The sequence below is a fragment of the Rattus norvegicus genome, chromosome 3 (assembly GCF_021556685.1).
Source record: "Rattus norvegicus strain SHRSP/BbbUtx chromosome 3, alternate assembly SHRSP_T2T, whole genome shotgun sequence".
Classification (NCBI taxonomy): Eukaryota; Metazoa; Chordata; class Mammalia; order Rodentia; family Muridae; genus Rattus; species Rattus norvegicus.
In genome coordinates this window covers 153,253,834-153,273,532 of record NC_141536.1, presented here as the reverse complement: position 1 = coordinate 153,273,532, position 19,699 = coordinate 153,253,834, and the positions used below count along the sequence as shown (strand labels likewise).

The 19,699-nt window shown below is 48.4% G+C and overlaps 2 protein-coding genes across 17 annotated transcripts in view; one reads left to right on the top strand and one right to left on the bottom strand.

Annotated features, from left to right (window-relative positions):
* The window catches only part of Dnttip1 (deoxynucleotidyltransferase, terminal, interacting protein 1), a 30,117-nt gene extending 21,704 nt beyond the window's left edge, over positions 1-8,413 (bottom strand). For 2 of the 16 annotated variants that reach the window (XM_087647511.1, XM_087647531.1), the window contains exons 1-4: positions 7,808-8,413; positions 6,669-6,933; positions 1,208-1,278; positions 237-333 (exon numbers count right to left, since the gene is read on the bottom strand). In XM_087647511.1, coding sequence (XP_087503637.1) covers positions 237-333; positions 1,208-1,278; positions 6,669-6,671 — 171 coding nt within the window. In that variant the 5' untranslated portion in view covers positions 6,672-6,933; positions 7,808-8,413. Of the gene's footprint in view, positions 1-236; positions 334-1,207; positions 1,279-1,652; positions 1,972-2,861; positions 3,210-6,621; positions 7,029-7,807 lie in introns of those variants that run through there. The other 14 variants (XM_087647520.1, XM_087647571.1, XM_087647508.1 and 11 more) reach the window with 11 other exon arrangements.
* Wfdc3 (WAP four-disulfide core domain 3) lies at positions 4,756-18,822 on the top strand. The gene is given in 4 exon segments (NM_001106541.1): positions 4,756-5,039; positions 15,239-15,370; positions 17,604-17,789; positions 18,509-18,822. Coding segments are annotated over 4 exon segments (414 nt in total). The 5' UTR covers positions 4,756-4,960; the 3' UTR covers positions 18,526-18,822.
* Positions 18,823-19,699: the final 877 nt, after the last annotated feature.

Below are 19,699 nucleotides of genomic sequence, written 5' to 3'. Positions count from 1 at the left end.
CTGATGTGGGTGCTGGGAACTACAACTGAGTCCTGTGCAGGAGCAGCAAGCACTCCTAACCACAGAGGCTGTGTTTTCCAGCCTCCATTCTGTTTTTCCCTCGTCCAAGGGGTCTTACTGTGCTGCCCAGGCTGGCTGTCAGCTGCCTCAGCCTCCTGCATGGTTGGGCACACTGCAGCACCTGGCTGTACGATCTTGTTCAGCAGTGCTGTTGGCTTTAATCACCATGTCCTCACCTTCATGTACTTGTTGAAGACACTCTGGATCTCCTCATTGATGCTAGGCTGCAGGACAGCACGGAGGAGATCCATAGAGATGGCTGGATCTGTGAAACTGCATTTGGGGGTGGGGGTGGGGGAGACAGAATCAGGGGAGTGTTCCAAACATACATTCCCAGATTACTCAGCCAGTTGGCGACATGGGATTTTAAATTTTTATTTCATTGTAACTCTGTGAAATGCAAATTATTTTCCAAGTGTTTTTTTTTTTCTTTTTTTTTTTCTTTTCTTTTTTCTTTTTTTCGGAGCTGGGGACCGAACCCAGGGCCTTAAGCGCTCTACCGCTGAGCTAAATCCCCAACCCTTTTCCAAGTGTTTTATGAACTATAACATATACACATATATTTTTTCTTTTCCTTTTTCTGAGACAGTCACACTATGTAGTCTGGCTGTCTCGGAACTCACTATATAGATCAGGCTGGCCTTAAACTCACAGAGGTCCACCTGCCTCTGCCAAGCGCTGTAATTAGTAAATGATTATTAAATCATTAATAAATGATTATCGCTACCCCAGGTCAAAAATACAAGAATTCCAAAGGCTCATACGCAGTTTTTCCCCTTCCCCAGACCGGACACTCACTAGTAGTCCCCTGTCAAAGCTGAGAAAACAGAATCTAAGAAAAGCTAAAGGCTTGCCCGAATGTATCCAGTTAACAAACATCAGAGTCTGCATTAGAACAGATGCCTGAAACTTGAATTCACAGTCTCTGACTTACAGATCTCAATCGCTGAGATGGTACTCGACTTTTTATTCCTTCTCTGCTTTGTAGAGGAGTTAGGGCAATAACTGTCAAGGTTACAGGAAGTTAGAGCACCGGAGTCTCTCTTCCCCCGATTTCTGTGCTCTTTCTACGTGTTGTTGATCTCAAATTCCTGCAGTTGGGGGGTCTCAAAGCACTCAAAGTCCACATAACGGATATCGGTCTTACCTTGTGGTCATCTGAGATCGGCGGCCTCTTCGCTGCACCTGCCGGTGTTTGATCATTATGTTCCAAGGGTTCTGTGGGGACCAAGTGGGCAAATGTCACCGAGGCCTCTCACAGTGAGGATGAGGAGAAAGTGAGTATGGAGCGAAACCTAGACGTTCCTGCTTCTCACTTCTCCCACCTTGGGGTGAAGGGGAATTCAGTGGCTGGAAGACCCTGTCAGGGTGGAGGAACTGGGAAAATGTTTTCTGTCACCAATGTCCAAATCTCGCTTTTTCTGGAAGAGCAGCAGCGTTTACCGAGGGTCTTATGAGGCGGGTGAGTCAGGACGTTCTACCCGCCTTTATCAGCCCATCCCACCACAACTCCATCAAGCTCGGGTTAATGTTGTTCATTTCACAGAAGAGAAACCTGGCGCTCAGAGGGTGTCACATCAGGCCCAAGTCACCTAACTAGACTCTGAATCCGGGTCGTCACACGGAGAAAACGGCACCCCCAGAGCCGCACAGCCGCCGCGTTCTTTCGCCCGCGGGCCCGGGGCCCGGGAGCCCGAGGCCCTGCCCGGCCCGAGCCCCGGCCTCGCCCGGGCGCCCTCACCGTGAGAACCGGCTGGCCCGCCGCGCCCGCGTCGCCCAGCTCCAGGCCGCCTCGCTCCGCCCCGCCGGGGCCCCGCGGCTGCTCGGTGTCGCCAGTCGCCCCCATGGCGCCCCCGGCCCACAACAACCTCAGCTCGACTCAGTCACCGGAAAGCGGCGCCGTGACGTCACGGGAGCGCCCGAGCCACCCGGCCGGAAGCGGGATGCGGGTGCTCCGAGGGTTGCTATGGGAACCGAACTGCCGCCTAGGAGCCGCGTCTGAGTGGTTTTCTCGATCTTTGGTGTAGGGCACGACGTCGGGGCTTCCGGATCTCTGGGAGAAAAACGGCTGGGGACCGAGTGTGGGTGTTCGGGTCCATTCAGTCAAAGGACGAGGGCGGTTGTGAGGGCAGCAGAGCATACAATTCAGCTGGGGAGCATAGGACTTCGGATGAGGGCAGTCCGAAGTTCAGTCTTTGAAAACCGCAGGAACATCTGAAAACTTGGCCCAGCCTCTCCCGAATTGGAATAGTCCGACTCAGGAACCAGGAAAGCCAACAAAAGAAGGGCTGCTGGTGCCACCCGAAATGCCCAAACACCTAAGCACCCTATCACTAGCCTTTGCGGGCTGCCGCTTGTGTCGGAAGGCAGCAGAATGAAGGTTGGGTTTGGGCTTGCAAACTAGTCCTGTTCTGGAGAGCTGACCTTCTCTCCTCTAGATGGTTGATTCTGGGATAGGTAGGGGACAGAGGATTTAACAACTGTGGCGTTCTCCAGAGCCCCCCTTAGCATTGTCTCAGAGGTGAGCTGTCCGTGAAAGAATTGGATTCATTTACGGGTGATGAAGTTACTCTTCTCGGGTTACAATAAGCGGGTAGCGTAACGTGTACGAGTTTTGTGTGAGGAAAGATCTAGATTCAAATCTGATGTGATATGATCATAAATGCTGGATAGGGCCTGGTGTGATAACATAACCCCAACACTGAGGAACAAGTAGTAGAAAGCTCACTCTGTGCAGCATAGCAAGATACTGTCTCAAAGTCAAAGCCTAAGAACATTGGCTGCGGGACTGGATCACCTACCGTTGTTCTCCTGCGTACTCACTCATTGCACGATCATTCTTCCACAGTCTCAAATGTTCCAGGCTGGACTCAAATTCACCGTGTAGCTAAGGAGCGGCCTTCACCTCCACAGTATGCCGCACCATGTTTGGTTTATGTGGTGCTGGGAATTGACCCCAGAGTCACATGGTTGATATTAGGGCTGGGTTATTTTATACAAAGCACTTAAAACTACGGTACAAGCAACTCCTTAGATTATTCTAATACAATAGTAATTTTCAGCCTCCACTTAAGGACGTTTTCCTCTGAAATATTATTGTGTGGGTTAAAGTACTGTACATAAAGTCCGTATTAGATAATAACAATACCAGTTTTTTCCATGTTCCAACATCCACTTTTTAAAAGGTTTATGTGTACAAGTGTTTTGCTAGTGTGTGCGTATTATGTACATATGTATCTACGTACATACATCATGTATGTGCCTGGTGTCCGCAGAGGTCAGAAGAGGGTATTGGATCCTTTGGAAATAGAGTTATGGATAATTGTAAACTTCCGTGTGGGTGCTGGGAACTGAACCCTGGTCTTCTACAAGAACAACACAGGCTCCCTGAGTTCTGAGCCATCTTTCTAGCCCCAACACCCACCTTTTAACAAGGGCACTTCCTTGCTTTAAATGATGGTGGCTCCCCACCTCCCACACCCTGGGCAAGAGCCTACTCTGTAGCTCTAGGCTGGCCTTGAACTTTGGCTCAAGCCGGTTTTGTAATTTACCTGCCTTTCTCTGCCTCCCAGAGCCTGGAATCACAAGTAAACCCTACCATGCCTGGTTTTGGATCTATGAAGATTTTTTTGTTATTTTGTTTCTACCTATACTCTGCCCCTAACCTTATTGGGCTCGGCAGTGTCAGTGGACACCATTAGACATCAAAGCCAACCGAGGACACACGCTATGCAAATAAGAAGAAACAGGGGAAAAGGAGACAAAGGAGACATGTGAAAGAGTCACAGCAGCTGTCCTCTCTGAGTTTGATGACTGCCCTTCATTTTGTCTAAGAGTGGCATGTGTGGTCTTATGGGGACCAAGCTGCAAACTTTTTGTGCTCTTGTATCGATGCTGAGACACTCTGATGCTGCTTTCCCATGGGTTGTGACAGTTCCCAGAGATGGACAGGAATCGTGCTTAAGTTATATCCTTAGCTCGGCTATTTTCTTCTCAGGTTGTCCATCCAGTTCTTCCCTCTGTCTAGAGGCCCTTCTAGATCCTGTGGACGGAACAAGGAACACAGAGCTTTTTGTTCCCTGTCAGGGTCATTCTTGGCAAAGCCAGCAGTGGACTGGTGCCAGGGCTCTGGGGGGCTGAGACCAGGTTTCCATGTAAGCTGTGGTTAACTGTTCCAGACCCTGAGGTATGGAATGCTTGCTTACCGTACCAGAATACACCTTGCAAAAAAGAAGCTAGAGCTCCCTGCAGTCCTGCTGATTTCCCTGTAACCTTGCTGATTCGTATTCTGCTGCTCCATCCGAGGCTGTGTAAAGAACTGTGAGGATAATCAACTTGCTGGCTTGAGTCATCAGCCCTCGGCCCCTCACACCCCCAAGCCCCAGCTGTGGACTGTTCATTTTTCTCATCTCTGGTCCTCTCCCTCAGAATCCCAGTGTGAACCCAGCAAGAACTGCTGGTCTGGTTCACCCTCTGTTGTTTTGACTGCAACTGAATCCTTCCAAAGCCCTTCTGGTCTCTCTTTGACCTTTAACCCAGAGGCTACCTCTCCATTTTTCCAGCCTCCCAGGGGACCTCATCACTTGTTATGTATATGCGTACATAACAAGTGTTATGTAGATATCGACATAACAAGTGCTATGTGTATGTCTGCATAACAAGTGTTACGTATATTGCATGGCAGTATTTGGTCCCTCCCATCACATGTGCTCTTTGGTAGTGCCAGGAAAGTTCCCACACACCAGCAGCCAATCACTGTTGTCATTGTTAGGAGAAGCTGTTCTTAGGGGATAATTGCTTAAGTGAAACCGTTGGGATTAGACTGACAGGAGCCACCTAGTCCTTCCTTCAGCTGCTACCTCTTCCCTGAACCGAGCTCTCGACTCTCACAGTCAGCAGGATGTTAAGATACCTCTTCCTCATGAACGCACTTCTTGCTCTTGGGCTCCTGGCATCTTGGGTAGCTGCAGGAGAGCACGGTGAGCTATCATTTGGGGTCCTTGGCTAAAACTAATAGAAAGTTAACCCGGGGAGAGGACATCTCCCACCTAAAGTTCCTCATTTGTGGAGCTGATCGTCTCTGTAGGAAGCACTAGATGGAGAGGTTGGATCCTGAGGAGCAGCTTGCTGGGCTTTTGCTACCCTCACTGCACCAAGGAGCTAGGACGCACAAGGATATGTGTTCCAGTTATCTTCTAGAGCTCATGAAATGAGGGCTGGACCGTGCAACAGGCCCTCTTTCCCTGTCTGTCTGTCTTTCTCTGCAGCACTACTGGTGCATTTTTCTTGTAGTAGTAGTAGTAGTAGTAGTAGTAGCAGCAGCAGTAGTGTGTTAGTCTCTGTGTGGCAAGGAGAGGTGGAGGTCGCAGAGATAGTCTGCATAGAGATGCATGGAGACGCCGAGTTCCTTGAGGTACAGTTGACTCTCATTCCCTGATTATTTTTTAAAGATTTGTTTATGTGTGTGTGTCTCTCCATGTGTATAGTGTGTGTGTCTCTCCATGTGTATAGTGTGTGTGTGGGTGTTATGTGTGTGTCTTTCCATGTGTGTAGTGTGTGTGGGTGTTATGTGTATGTGTCTCTCCATGTGTGTAGTGTGTGTGTGTGTGTTATGTGTATGTATCTCTCCATGTGTATAGTGTGTGTGTGGGTGTTATGTGTATGTGGGTGTTATGTGTATGTGGGTGTTATGTGTATGTGGGTGTTATGTGTGTGTCTCTCCATGTGTGTAGTGTGTGTGGGTGTCTGCAGAGGCCAGAAGAGGGAGCAGGGTCCCCTTGAGCTGGGGACACAGGTGGTTGTGTGGTGCCAGAGACTGGTACTGGGCAGCACACTGTGTCCTCTGGAGGAACATCAAGCATTTTCAATGTTAGCAGCTGAGTCATTTCTGCAGCCTCCAATTCCCATTTCTTTGATGCCTAGCCAGTTGTCTGAACTTCTGTGAAATCTTTTTCAGTTAAGGAGGACAGTGCCCGACTGATCAGAACCCATGCAAAGATTTGTGCCAGAGCAATAGGTCGTGTCCCGCGGGCAGAAGTGTGCAGGCTGAGGTGAGGCCTGCTAAGCAGACCTCCCTAAGGGCTTCTGGTCATGATGGGTGGGATCTAAGTGTGTTCCCTGGCCTTACCTCTCGGATGGACAGAACCATGGAGTTTCTCACCTGCTAGATTGTTTTGAGACTCCAGTGTAGGCCCCCTTCCCATTTTGAGGTCTCTAACCATTTCTTGCCCCAGCTCTTTGTCTTCTCCTATCAGGAAAGAAAGTGTCATTGATGACACATGTTGTTTGCTTTGAACTTGAGTAGTGAAGGGAAGCCTGGGAAGGTGTGTAGGCGAGACACTCAGCAGGTGAAGGTGCTTGCCTACCTGGTCAAGAACCTGAAGACCTGGGTTCTACCCTCAGAACCCATGCTAAGGTGGAAAGAGAACGGTCCCCTGAGTGCTACATGGATGCCATGGTACATGTGCCGCCCCTAAAGTAGTACTACTTAGAGAAGGAGGCCCTAAGGAGTCAGGGATATGCCTCAGGACCTCACGATGAGCCCATGCTGACCATACTCACGATCCTCCTGCTTTTGCCTCCCGAGTGCTGGCATTGCAGGTGCGTACCATTATGCCTGGCTTTCCCCAACCTTCTAAAGTCAAGGTCTTGCTTCGTGGTCCAGGATAGTCTTGAACCCGCAGTCCTGCTGCCTCCCCTTTCCAGAGTACTAGGATTCTCGGTGTTAGATCACAGAGCCTCTAGTTGCCTTTCTCACTCTTCCTGGGGTTCTGGTCTCGGTTTCCTTCTGGTGTAGCAAGGACTTGTAAACCAGTGCTCTTCCTCGGCTCTGTAAAGGACTCTGATGCCTACCCTGAAACAGGCTCCTGCTCCCTGTGAACAGTTATAAATCTAAGAGATTTCTCTGAAGAGCCCTCCCTTCCCCCTGCCTCCCACATGTTCAACACAGCTGTTTTGTCTTTCACTTTAAACTGTCCCTCTAATCCTCTCCCTGTCCCACAGGCCCAAGGCCTGATCATGGCCTCCATGGTCCTAGGTATTCCCTAGAGCTCGTTTTGAAGGGTAACTGATCTCAACTTCTTTCTACTGAACCCACCTCTTTAAAAAAAAGTTATTAATTATTTAGCGTATGTGCACCAGCTAGGGCATGCATTTGTAGATCAGATGATAGCTCGTGGGAATTGGTTCCTTTAACTATGTGGGACTCGAGGATCAAACTCAGGTCTTCAGGCTTTCCCTAAGCACCTTTATCTCACTGGTCTGCTTTGTTTTTTGTTTTTAAATAAACTTCTTGTTTTTCAAGACAGTTTCTCTGTGTAGCCCTGGCTGTCCTGGAACTCATCCTATAGACCAGGCTGGCCTCAAACTCAGAGATCCACCTGCCTCTGCCTCCCAAGTGCTGGAATTAAAGGCTGGTGAGCCACTACCACCTGGCTTTTTTTTTTTTTTAAATGTGGGTGCCAGAGATCGAAACTCAGGTCTTCAAAGTCATTTCTTCATGCTTGTGCAGAAAGCTCCTTACTGATTGAATTCTCTCCCTAACTCATGCCTTTAAACACTTATTATTATTAATTATTATTATTTATTTTATTTTCTCTGTGTGTGTGCTTGTTGAAGTTTATATGCGCCATAGGTGCATGGGTACTCTCATAAGTCAGAAGAGGGTGTCGGATTCCCCTGGAACTGGAGTTACAGATGGTTTGGGGACTGAACCCCGGCCCACTGTAGGAACAATAAATACTCTTACCTGTTGAGCCATCTCTCCAGCTCCTTGAGCTGGGGAGGAATGGAGACCGCTCCAAAGTTGTTCAGAGACCATGCTATTCTGATATGTGCACCCCAGATGACCATAGTGCAAAGAAGTGCTGCACATCTGGCTGCAGCAGGACACCTGCGGCCTCACTCTTCAAACAAAACCTCTCCATACCCCATGAGACGAAGCTTGCTCCTTTGTCATATGCACAGTGTCTGGTGCCAAGGCACCAACCATTCCCTGACAATTGATTTTAGTTTGCTGTGAGAAGCAATATAAATGCCAGATACATTCTGAGAACTGAACAAAGATGTGCAGAACACCCAGGTCACATTCACTTGTTGGACTAGTGCTAGCCAAGCAGAGCAGGATGCCAGGAGGCCATGCCACATAGCCTTGTGTGGAGGTGGACTAGGAAGTTGCTGACTAATCCCCGATCCACTAGGTCAGTTGAGATATTCTCTACTAAAATCCACCCCAAGGACCCACAAAGAGGCAGCAGAAGAGAATCTTGATGTCTGCAGAAGACAGCACACATTCCCCTGTTCATCTGCTTCAGAGACTTTCCCCTCTCTTGGCTCTCAGGCAGGCCAGTCTCTTGTTAAGAGTTGAGGCAAGATGTCTTTTATTCTGGCAATGTTAGACTTCTCCCTCATCCAGGGTCATCATGAGCTAATTAATCCTAGGCTAACATATTTATCTTTTTTCCCATGAACATCCATTAGATGTTTATTATTTGCTCCATCCAGTGCCGAGTTTTGGATACACTGTGCTGGACTAAGCCTGAGAGTAAATACATGATCTTAAACCATGATAAGGACAACACAAACCATTAAAGGGTGCTTAGAGAATAATGGGTTCTCATATTGCGTTTGGCAGTTCAGAAGAGTATGTCCCAGATTGTGACATTTAAGCTAAAACCAGGAGAAGAAAAAAGTAAATGGAGTGGGGAGGGTGTGGTTGGATATCAGAGAGAGAGAACCCTTTGTAGAGGTCTTGAGAGGATAAGGCATATGTACGGTTAGAGACAGAGATGGGAGGACAATGCTGGTGGAAGACAGAGACCGTTGACACTGGGGAGGTGGAGTGGAATGGAGAAAAGCCCTCTGTTCTGGGCCGTGTTTCCTTTACCATTAAAGAGACTCTACAAGTTCTTAGAAGCTGGTGATGTTGCCGGGTGGTGGTGGCAGGTGCCTCAGGAGACAGAGGCAAGTGGATCTCTGTGAGTTGTGGGGCAGCCTGGTCTACAAAGTGAGTTCCAAGACAGCCAGGGCTACACGGAGAAACACTGTCTTAGGGAAAACAGTTGTTGATGCTGCCTGTGTGGAGCCCCTCCTTACTTCCCTGCTCTTTTAGAATTTTCGTGGATACTTTTGCCTTGTTCATATTTTTTTCCTTTATGATCATATTTCCTGCCTCTCTTCATTCCTCATACTACTTTTCTGGGAGGGATGTTAGATATATACACTGGCTTTTGGAGAGCTAACCCAAATATAATACTCAACTCTGTATGTCTGCCTGCTGCTCAGGTTGTAGACTTATAGGATTTTTTAATAGATTTAAAATATTTCTTGATACATTTATTTCTTGGGTGATTACCTTTCTTCCATGATTTTTTTTTTTTTTTTGGTTCTTTTTTTTCGGAGCTGGGGACCGAACCCAGGGCCTTGCACTTCCTAGGTAAGCGCTCTACCACTGAGCTAAATCCCCAGCTCCTCTTCCATGATTTTTGAAATGAGGTCATTTATTACTTTATTCTCTTTTTTATCTTTCTGAGACAGAGTTTCAGGTAGCCCAGGCTGGCAACTAATTCTCTGTATAGTCAATGCTGGCCTTGAGCCCCTGGTCTTCCTGCCTCTACCTCCTAAGTCCTGAGATTACAGACATGCACCACCAAACCTGGCCCTTTTTCTTCTTTTTGTTCTTTTCTTCTTTTGGAAACAGAGCCTCACTGTTTTTCCTAGCCTGGCCTAGAGCTTGTGATTTTCCTTCCTCTGTCTCCTGAACGCTATTCCGTTGTCTGTAGAACTTGGAGCCAGTCTCACACCCGAGAACGCCTGGCAGTGCGTTAGAGTTGTAAGCATAGGTTTGGGTTGTCTGAGACAAGCAGATTCCCAGGCAAGATCTCTTGTGCTTCTCTGTTTCTTTCTCTACAAGATGGAAAGAGACTGGAGAGAGCGTGCATTTGTCTTTAGTTTACGTTAGGTCCCTTTCTTTTGGCTCCTGGGAGGACCAGGTCGGGGTTGTAATTTCTTTCCTCCCCCTCCCCTCCCCTTCCCCCTCCTCTTTCTCCTTTTCTTCCTCTTCCTCCTCCTCTTCTTCCTCCTCCTCCTCCTCCTCTTCCTCCTCCTCCTCCTCCTCTTCCTCTTCCTCCTCCTCTTCCTCCTCTCCCTCCTCCTCCTCCTCTTCCTCTTCCTCCTCCTCTTCCTCCTCTCCCTCCTCCTCCTTTTCTTCCTCTTCCTCCTCCTCCTCTTCCTCCTCCTCTTCCTCCTCCTCCTCCTCTTCCTCCTCCTCCTCCTCTTCCTCCTCCTCCTCTTCCTCTTCCTCCTCTCCCTCCTCCTCCTTTTCTTCCTCTTCCTCCTCCTCTTCTTCCTCCTCCTCCTCTTCCTCCTCCTCTTCTTCTTCCTCCTCCTCTTCCTCCTCCTCTTCTTCTTCCTCCTCCTCCTCCTCTTCCTCCTCCTCTTCCTCCTCCTCTTCCTCCTCTCCCTCCTCTCCCTCCTCTTCCTCCTCCTCCTCCTCTTCCTCCTCCTCCTCCTCCTCTTCCTCTTCCTCCTCCTCCTCTCCCTCCTCTCCCTCCTCTTTCTCCTCCTCATCCTCTTCATGCCTTTCGGTTCATCTTCTTCTAAGATAGTCTTTCTATGTAACATGTAATGGCTTTTTTTTTAAAGATTTATTTATTTATTATATATAAGTACACTGTAGCTGTCTTCAGACACACCAGAAGAGGGCATCAGATCTCTTTACAGATGGTTGTGAGCCCCCATGTGGTTGCTGGGAATTGAACTCAGGACCTTTGGAAGAGCAGTCGGGTGCTCTTAACTGCTGAGCCATCTCTCCAGCCCCATGTAATGGCTTTTAATCCTCCTGCCTCAGCTTTCCAGATGCTGCAGTTAATAGACACATGTCTCCCACGGATACAATTTCTAGCCAGTCCTTTAAGTTCAGAACCAGGATAGTTCCCACTGCCCACCCTGCTGATCAACCGTCTCCGAGACCCTGAAACTCCACAGCACGTGTCATCTTCCCTTTCTACCATGCCTCCCTGGTAGGAAGCTCTTTTCCAGTAAGTACCCAGTGGGGTGATCTGTACTTGGTTCTACAGCTTTCTTGGACAGACTGCCCATGAGAGAGTTTAGAACACTTGTCATCTTGCCAGGACTCTCAGTGCCCAACCCTGGGACCAAATCTGGAAAGCTGTTGTGAGAAAGTCACTCACTGTTAGCTTGCAGAGGGCTTCCTACAACCTCCTCAGTGTCTGAAGTTGAAATCTGAATTGTGGGTATTGAGGGCAAGACTGGTTCCCAGGTGTGGTGTCTTTGTGAGCTTCTCTGGCCTTTGGCCATTAGAGATGGACTTCCTTTTCCCTTGGGACTAGGCAGTCAGACTGGAAGAATTCTCCAGACCCCTCAGAGCCTGAGGACCCTGCCAGGCTGAGCAGGAGCCCACCAGTTGCTGAAGTTGGTATTTAACTGCTTCTTCAGCATCTATAGCTCCTGCTGTAGAGAAGGGTTGCTTGATGAGGCTGATTCCCAGGAAGCACTCCTTCCTGAGCTTTCCCAACCTTTGATGTCATCAGAGGCATACTGGAGCACAGCTGGTCTGTCTGACAAAGGTGGAATGTCAGTCAGGTTACCTGGGGCACAGGGAGACACTGGAATGAATGTACTCTCGTAAGTTCTGGTCTAAACATGAACTTGTGGTGAATCTTCTGTCTGTCTGTCTGCTCTGTGGGCTTGGGCAAGTGTGTTCATCTCTTTGAATCTCCTCTGTCATCTTCATAGAGTGATGATGTAGTTTGGAAGAAATGCATTTGAAGAGCCAGGTAATGCTCGGGACCTCCCTACAGCCCAGCACTGCTCTGGTCTGTTTCCTGCTCCACTCATTTGCATTTGACCCACCTACTTACCTGTCAATCATTCACTTACACTGTGAATGGAGAGTCAGCCCTACCTGGCATGTGGGTGTCTATGGTGAGCAAGGTCCACACCTTCGGTGGAGTGTTGTGAGGAGGGAGCCACAAAGCCAGAGAGGCTGGCGGGAGGGAAGAGCTGCGTTCCTAAGAAGGTGATTGGAGACAAAGAGGGTGGTTCAGCTGTGATGGGGGAGGTGGAAGGCCTCAGATTTGGGTCAGCTTCCAACTTCTTTCCCGGATTTTATTCTAAGTGCAAAAGGAAACAGAGCCGGGGAGATGGCTTATCAGGTAAAGGGCTTGCCACACAGACCTGAGGATCTGAGTTTGGCTTTGTGGTATAAGAAGAGGACTGACTCCCAGAGGCTGTCCTCTGAGCAGACAGGCACACTGTGGTATTTGAGCACCCACAGTCACACAGATCACTCACACACACTAAGTACAAACGCTAAGACACGTATAAAAGAAGTAACCACGCCAGGCGGGGTGGAAGTGTAATCCTAGCACTGGGAAGGCAGATGCAGGAGGTTCATGAGTTCAAGGCCACTCTCAGCTCCATGGTAAGTTTTAGGTAGTCTGGGAAAATGAGACCCTTATCTCGAAAAGCCACCCCCTCCTCCCAAAGTCACTGAGGCAAGTCTAAATGAGGGAGAGGCCTATTCCACTTTTTATTCTGAAAAGGCTGTTGAGGTGTGTGAAGAATGGATGACAGTGAGTGTAGAGGACCAAAGTCCAGCTGAGCAGCCACCAGGGCAGAATAGGTGAGAGGTCGGTCACAGGGCAGGTGTGGGAAAGCAGAGACTTAAAGGACCAGCTGAGGAAATAAACAGCTGTGGACACTGAGGGAGAGGGGCGTCAAGGATGCTATGTTGTGTCTAGCCTGAGCGATGGGGGCAGTGATGCTCTCTGACAGAAGGGAATGGAGGGCAGGGGGCAGGTAGAACTGGAGTTGATGGCGGAGGGAAGCCGGCATCCTGACTACAGCTTCCTTGTTTTTTGGTGCTTGGTGGGGTGTTGGAAGAGGAGCAGATAGAGGGTGGGGGTGCCCCCCCAGTCCTGTTTCTTGTCCTGATCCCTGGTAATGTGATAGTTGTGAGCTTACTGAGGTGAATGCTTTGTAATGGCCGAGTTCACCTAGGCTAGCAGAACCAAGACATTGAGGGCAGAGTGTTCTGTCTAAAGGCATCGCAGGGACCATGTCTTTACAAGGTTCCTGGGGACAGGACAAGGATGGGCAGTTAGGGACTACAAACACCATCTGGCTTAAGAATGAGAGCTGGCTCAGCAGTTGAGGCCACTGCTCTTCCAGAGGTTCCAGGTTCAATCCCCAGTGCTCACATGGCAACTCCATTTCCGGGACGCTAACACCTGCACACAGACGTGTATAGACTGGGAAAACACCAATGAACAGAAAACACATAAATGAAAAAAATGAGGGTGACATGCACAGTCTTAGAGGCAGTGATGTTCCATCGTGGCCAGGCGTTTGAGCTGACAGGAATTATCTGACATGGGTCTGAGTCTGAAAGGACGGCAGTGTGAATGGTGGACAGCCATGCTCTGACCCTTGGCCCTGGCCTGCTTCCCAAGGGCTCCATTCCTTGTTTCTAACTCAGGGCAGACCAGGTGAGAGATAGGCCAAGCAGGTCGGTCATAGGGCAGATGTGGAAAAGCAGAGACTTGAAGGACCAGCTAAAGAAGTAAATGGCTATGGGCACGAGGGAGTCAGAATTCTGTGAAGTGTCTAGTTGAGTGATGAGGGCAGTTCTGGGCAAAACTCTGGGGAGCTTAATGGAAGCTGGGCTAGGAGAAAGCAGGGGCTCCTGGCCTTCATCCACCAGACTCATTAAAGAGGTGACACCTGGTACACTGGCTCTCTTTCTAGACTCATTGGTCAGTTCTCTGGATGATTTCCATATCCGGCTCTCTCAACTATAACATTTTATTTTATTTTTTTATTTTTTGCCAAGAATATTGCAGTGTTTGCCAAGTAGATGATGAGTAGGTCTGGAAGTACATGAAGTAGTTATCATGATGACATATTCCAAATTAAAAAAATCCAGGTCACCTGGTTTTTGAGTGACATCAGAACAGAGCATACCTGTTCAGGAGAATTCCAGGACACAGGACTGTTGTGGTTTGCCTTTGGGCCTTTTCATCATGGCTGAGTGCAATCACACATACCTGTCGCTTTTGAGGCTCTGGGACAGACTTGTTTTGTTTTCTACATAACTTTTCATTGCCTGTCATGCCTCCATATTTAAAGAAGTGGAAATAGCGAAATGAGTTGTGGTGTGTGAGTCTATATCATGGGTACTGGAGTTCTCCCATTAGCACCTCAGCTTGTTGTTGCTCTGGTTACAGGAGAGAATGGCGGATGTGAATCATCTGGGCTGGGACTTTATGAAGGAGTCTCATTTCCAGTATAGCAAACTGTCCCCAGTGGCCTAAGACGACATGGCCTAAGGTTCATTCCTTATCCCAGCTGTGGGGGGCCCAGGCTCTACTGGATAGTTCATCTCCTGATGTGCTACGGCTGAGGTCATCCGTGCATGCAGCTGGGAGCTCAGGAGAGCTGGAATGTGTGGGTCGGTGGTTATTTTAATTAGCTTATCAATTAATGTGTACATTTCTGCATGCTTGTATATGTGCCCGAGCATGTGGTGGCCTGAAGTTGACCTGATGCGTCTTAGGAGTTTTCCACCTCGTGTTTTCTGAGTCAGGGTCTCTCACTAGGACTCAGGGCTTGCTGATCAGGCTGGGCTGACTGGCTGGTGGGCTCTAGGTGTCTGCTGTCTCCACCGTGTTACTCCTGGTGATACCACACCTGGCCTTTTGCATGGACACTGGGGATCATGCATGGCAAACATTTTACAAACTGAGCCTGTCTTCAGCCCCCTCTGATGGTATTTTTCCTTTCCTGTCCCATGCCCAAGTGGCATCTCAGCACACTACAGTCTAACCAATAGGATGAAGCCCAGGTCAGTGTGGAAAGGGACTTCACCAGGACACACATCCCGGGAGATAGTTGACTGGGGACAAATTCTGTCTGTCTGTCACAGTACAAAAGAAAGGAGAGTGAACATAAGGTGTGTAATTCATATGTTTGCTACAGTGGGTTAGAGCTGACACAAACACCAGAACCGGGGGAGCAGTTCATGGCCAGAAGAAACAGAAGGATTGTGGACTATTAGGGTGTATTGTATATTAAAATCTATATTAACATCCACTGAAAAATGGATTTTATGTTCTTGGCTTAAGCACATCCGAGTTTTAACGCTTTCATTCTATGACAGAATTAAGAGGTGAATGTCCTGCTGACCCTCTCCCATGTCAGGAGCTGTGTACTGGGGATGCATCCTGTCCCCAGGGGCACAAATGCTGCAGCACGGGGTGTGGCCATGCCTGCCGAGGAGACATTGAGGGAGGTACGTTGGTTCTTTGGGAGGAGTCAAAAGTGCTCCCTGGGCCCCAGGTCAGTTTGGAGGAGCTTCCTCAGGACACCTTCTTGGGGGGAACCAGCTGCCACTTTTACCATGCCCTGGTTTCCAACCAACACAGTCCTTCTAGGGTCAAAGGGGCACCATTGGCATGAAAAGAATTAGCAGAGGGAGGTGCGGTGCCTCAGCTTCTGGTCTGAGCTCTGCTGTGGGTTTGCTTTGTGACTGGGGGTAAATAATCCCAGCCCTGAGCCGGTTTCCTCTGTCCAGTAAAGAAGTCGCCCAGGACCACTGGTTTCTCAGATCTTTGTTTGTTTGTTTTGATATAGGGTCTCATTATGTAGCTCAGGCTGGTCTACTCATAATCCAGGCTTTGTCTCCCATGTGCTTACTCCACAGGCTTGAGATAACTATTCTTGGCTTCAGATGTCTTACACACACACACACACACACACACACACACACACACACACACACACACTTTCCCTCTTCTTTCCCCTCTCTCTCCCCTGACCCTCCCTCCCTCTCAGTCTTTTTTTTTTTGGGGGGAGGTGGGATGGGGACAGAGTCTCATGCAGTAGGGCTGACTGAACTTCCTATGTAGCACCACCCCCAGTTGATGCACTCCTGGGGACTTGAACCCAGGGCTTCATAGTTGTTGGGCAAACATTCCACCAGCTGAGCTGTTTCTAGACCCTTACTTTGTTTACATTCCCGGGCAATGCTTAACCTTTGTCCTTACATGCATGTAGCCTGTTAGGGAAGAGAAATGAAGAATTACCGAAGCATCTTAATTATAACAGGATCCCATCTGACAAATCCCCTGTAAACGGCAACTCTTGTAAGCCGAAAGTACCTTTAATACTTGGCCTAGGTAGGGGTGCTGTTGCTGTGATGAAATACCATGGCCAGAAACAAACTGGGGAGGAAAGGGTTTCCTTGGCTTACATCTCCACACTGTAGTCCATCCCTGAAGGAAGTCATGGCAGGAACCCAACAAGGCAGGAACCTGGAGGCAGGAGCTGATGCAGAGGCCATGGAGGGATGCTGCCCACTGGCTTGCTCCCCATGGCTTCTCCCCTTCCCCTCCTCCTCTTTTTTGTTTGTTTGATTTTTGAGGCAGGGTCTTCTAGTGTAACAGCCCTGGCTGTCCTGGAGCTTGATTTGCAGACCAGGATGGCCTCTAACTCTCTGCCTCCAGAGTTTGGGATTAAAGGCATGCACCATCGTGCCTGGCTCAGCCTGCTGTCTTAGAGAATCCAGGACGACCGGCCCAGGGATGGCACTACCAAGAATGAGCTGGGCCCTCACTCATCAATTACTAATTAAGAAAATGTCCTACAGTCAGTTTCTCAATTAAGGTTCCCTCCTTTCAAATGACTTTAGCTTGTATCAAGTTGACCTAAAACTAACCAGTACAACTCGGGACCCACTTCTTTAAATCTGCTAGCTTTGCAACACATACACAGCCCACTGTGGAGTGTCAGTTATGTGCCATGGCAGACCATGGATGACTGGGTTGTGGCTGCTGTTGCCCAACATTGAATGAGTCTTGTACTGTATATTGCTGACCTGGGGAAAGATAGGACTGGCACGTTAAGGACACTTCCTCCCGAGTCTGTGCCATTCTCATACCTTTGAGAAATGATTCCAAGACAAGTATGCACGCACGCATATCACATACTTTATACATATACACCACACTACTCACACACATACATACACACCACAATACACATTGCACATACATCATACACATATACCAGACATACAACACACACATACCATACATAGAATACACATACACATACAACATATACACACTTACACAACCACTCCACATATACCACACACACACACACACACACACACACACACACTAAATTTTGATGAAAGAAGATTTACACAGGATTATGGTAGCACAAAGAAGGGGCATAAAACCTCCTTAGGGAAGAAGATGGGACCTTGTCTGTCTGCTGTTATCTCTATTGGGAAGCCTGTACTCTACCAACCACTAAGGAACTGGCTTTGGGAGTTCGGGAATTCCTAGGTCAGAGTTGTTTGGATGTGTAGTCTCAGCCCTCCAGCTTCCCTGCTTCCAGTCACATCTGTTGGAAGTCAGGGGTGATTTACCTGGACCCTGCATCTAAGTTGTAGATGGGAACTTGGGAAAAGAGGATTCAACTCCGTGTGTCTCTCCCTGTCCTGGTATTCACCACAGGGCGGGATGGTCAATGTCCCAGAATTCTGGTAGGCCTGTGTATTGTCCAGTGCATGATGGATGAGAACTGTCAACCTGGGGAAAGGTGCTGTAAATCAGGCTGTGGCCGCTTCTGCATCCGGGGACTCCGGCCCCTCCAACAGCTCACAGACTCCAACCGGACAGATGGCTTTAACTCTACATTAGGTGAGTACTGCCTATAGTGACCTTTGACCGGGTGTGAAGGTAACAGGCTTCACTGCTGGGTGGGGAGGCTTAGATACTGAAGGCCATAAAGAATGTTGTGTGGAAGATCCCGAGTCACAGACCACACCCTCAAATGGACTCTTCGGGATCAGTGTTTATAGCGGGCGTGGCTCTGTGGGGAGGTCTTTCTGTGAGAGATGGGATTTGATCCAGGCACTATAGCCTAGATCAGACAGTGAGTATGGCACAAGCCTCAGAGGGTAGGATACATCTGATTTGTTTGGGCCATGAGGGCTGGGGACAGGGCCAGAACAGAACAGATACTGTTCCAATTTGATAACAGAGGTGAGGCTAACTTCTAAGTGACAAGTTCCAGTTAGGAGGTCTGGAACCTTATAAAGCTTTGAGGAGTTGATGCACGGGGATGGAGAGATGGCCTAGTGGTTAAGAGCACTGACTGCTCTTCCAGAGGTCCTGAGTTCAATTCCCAGCAACCACACTGTGGCTCACAACCATCTGTAATGGGATCTAGTGCCTTCTTGTGTCTAAAGACAGTGACAGTGTACCCACATATATGAAATGAATAAATAAATCTAAACAACAACAACAAAAACCCAAAGAGTTGATGCACACTGATGCTCCGCAGGGTAGGAGGGAAATAGCTGGGTAGCTGGAGCCAGTATGGTACAGTTGTGACCTGAAATCTCCTCTACTTACAGAGGCTCAAGTACCCTAGCTGACCTGATTTGCCTGGAGCTCCAGGAAGCTGCTGGAAGGCTGGAAGGGGTGACATCCTGGGGTTTGTGACACTCCCTGGAGTATCAGGCCTTCTCCTCCTCGTTTTTATTGCTACTTACTGCACATGGAACTGCCCTGATGATGGGTGCTTCTCTTTCCCAATAAAATGCTGGCATGGACCCTCTTGTCTGTACTGTGTAGGGGCCACTGAGGCAGGAGACCTAGTGAGTCTACCTGTTGCATGGCTTTTGCACTGGGAAACCTATGGACTAAGGAAAGATAGCACATTCTTTTTAAAAATGTAGCATATATGAGGAAGATATTAATGACCAACATAAGAGGACTAGTTACATGAACTAGCCATTGTCTGGAGAAGTAGTACAAGAGTTATATGGAAAACCTTTGGTGATTGGAGCTGGAGAGATGGCTCAGTGGTTAAGAGCACTGACTGTTCTTCTAGAAGACCTGGGATCAATTCCCAGCGCCCACATGGCAGCTCACAACTGTCTGTGACTCTTCTTATCTGACACCCCCTCACATAGGCATACACGCAGTCAAGTCACCAATGTATGTAAAATAAAAAAATAAATAAATAAAAATAAAACAAAAAAACCCTAGGCAGTCTTGGGTGTGAGTTTAGTCATCTTGGAAGCAATACATCCAGACTTGTTTGGTGGATAACAAGGTAAAAATATTTTTTCTTTTAAAAATGTTAATAATAATAATTGTGTGTGTAAGTTACATGTGCACAATGTGCATGTAGCTTTCAAATGACAACTTTGAGGAACTGTTTCTGTCCGTTCCCTGTGTAGGTTCTGGGGATTGAACTCAGGTCATCAGGCCTGTACTCCCCCACACATTCTAAAAAGCCTTTCCACTTTCCTCTTCTGTCTTCTGCCAGATAGTAAAAATGTCATTGTATTACACCAAGTGTGTTACCCTGCCTTAACCTGCCCTTCCTCCCTCCTTCCCTCCCTCCCTCCCTCCCTCCCTCCCTTCCTTCCTTCCTTTTTTGTTTTGAGACAAGGTTTCTCTGTGTAGCCCAGGCTGCCCTCAAACTTAGAGATCCCCCTGCCTTTGCTTCCTAGGCTAGGATTACAGGTATGCACCACCACCCTTCATACAAAGTTGTTTTCTGTTTGCTTTTTTGACTTTTGAAGTTTCTCATAGCC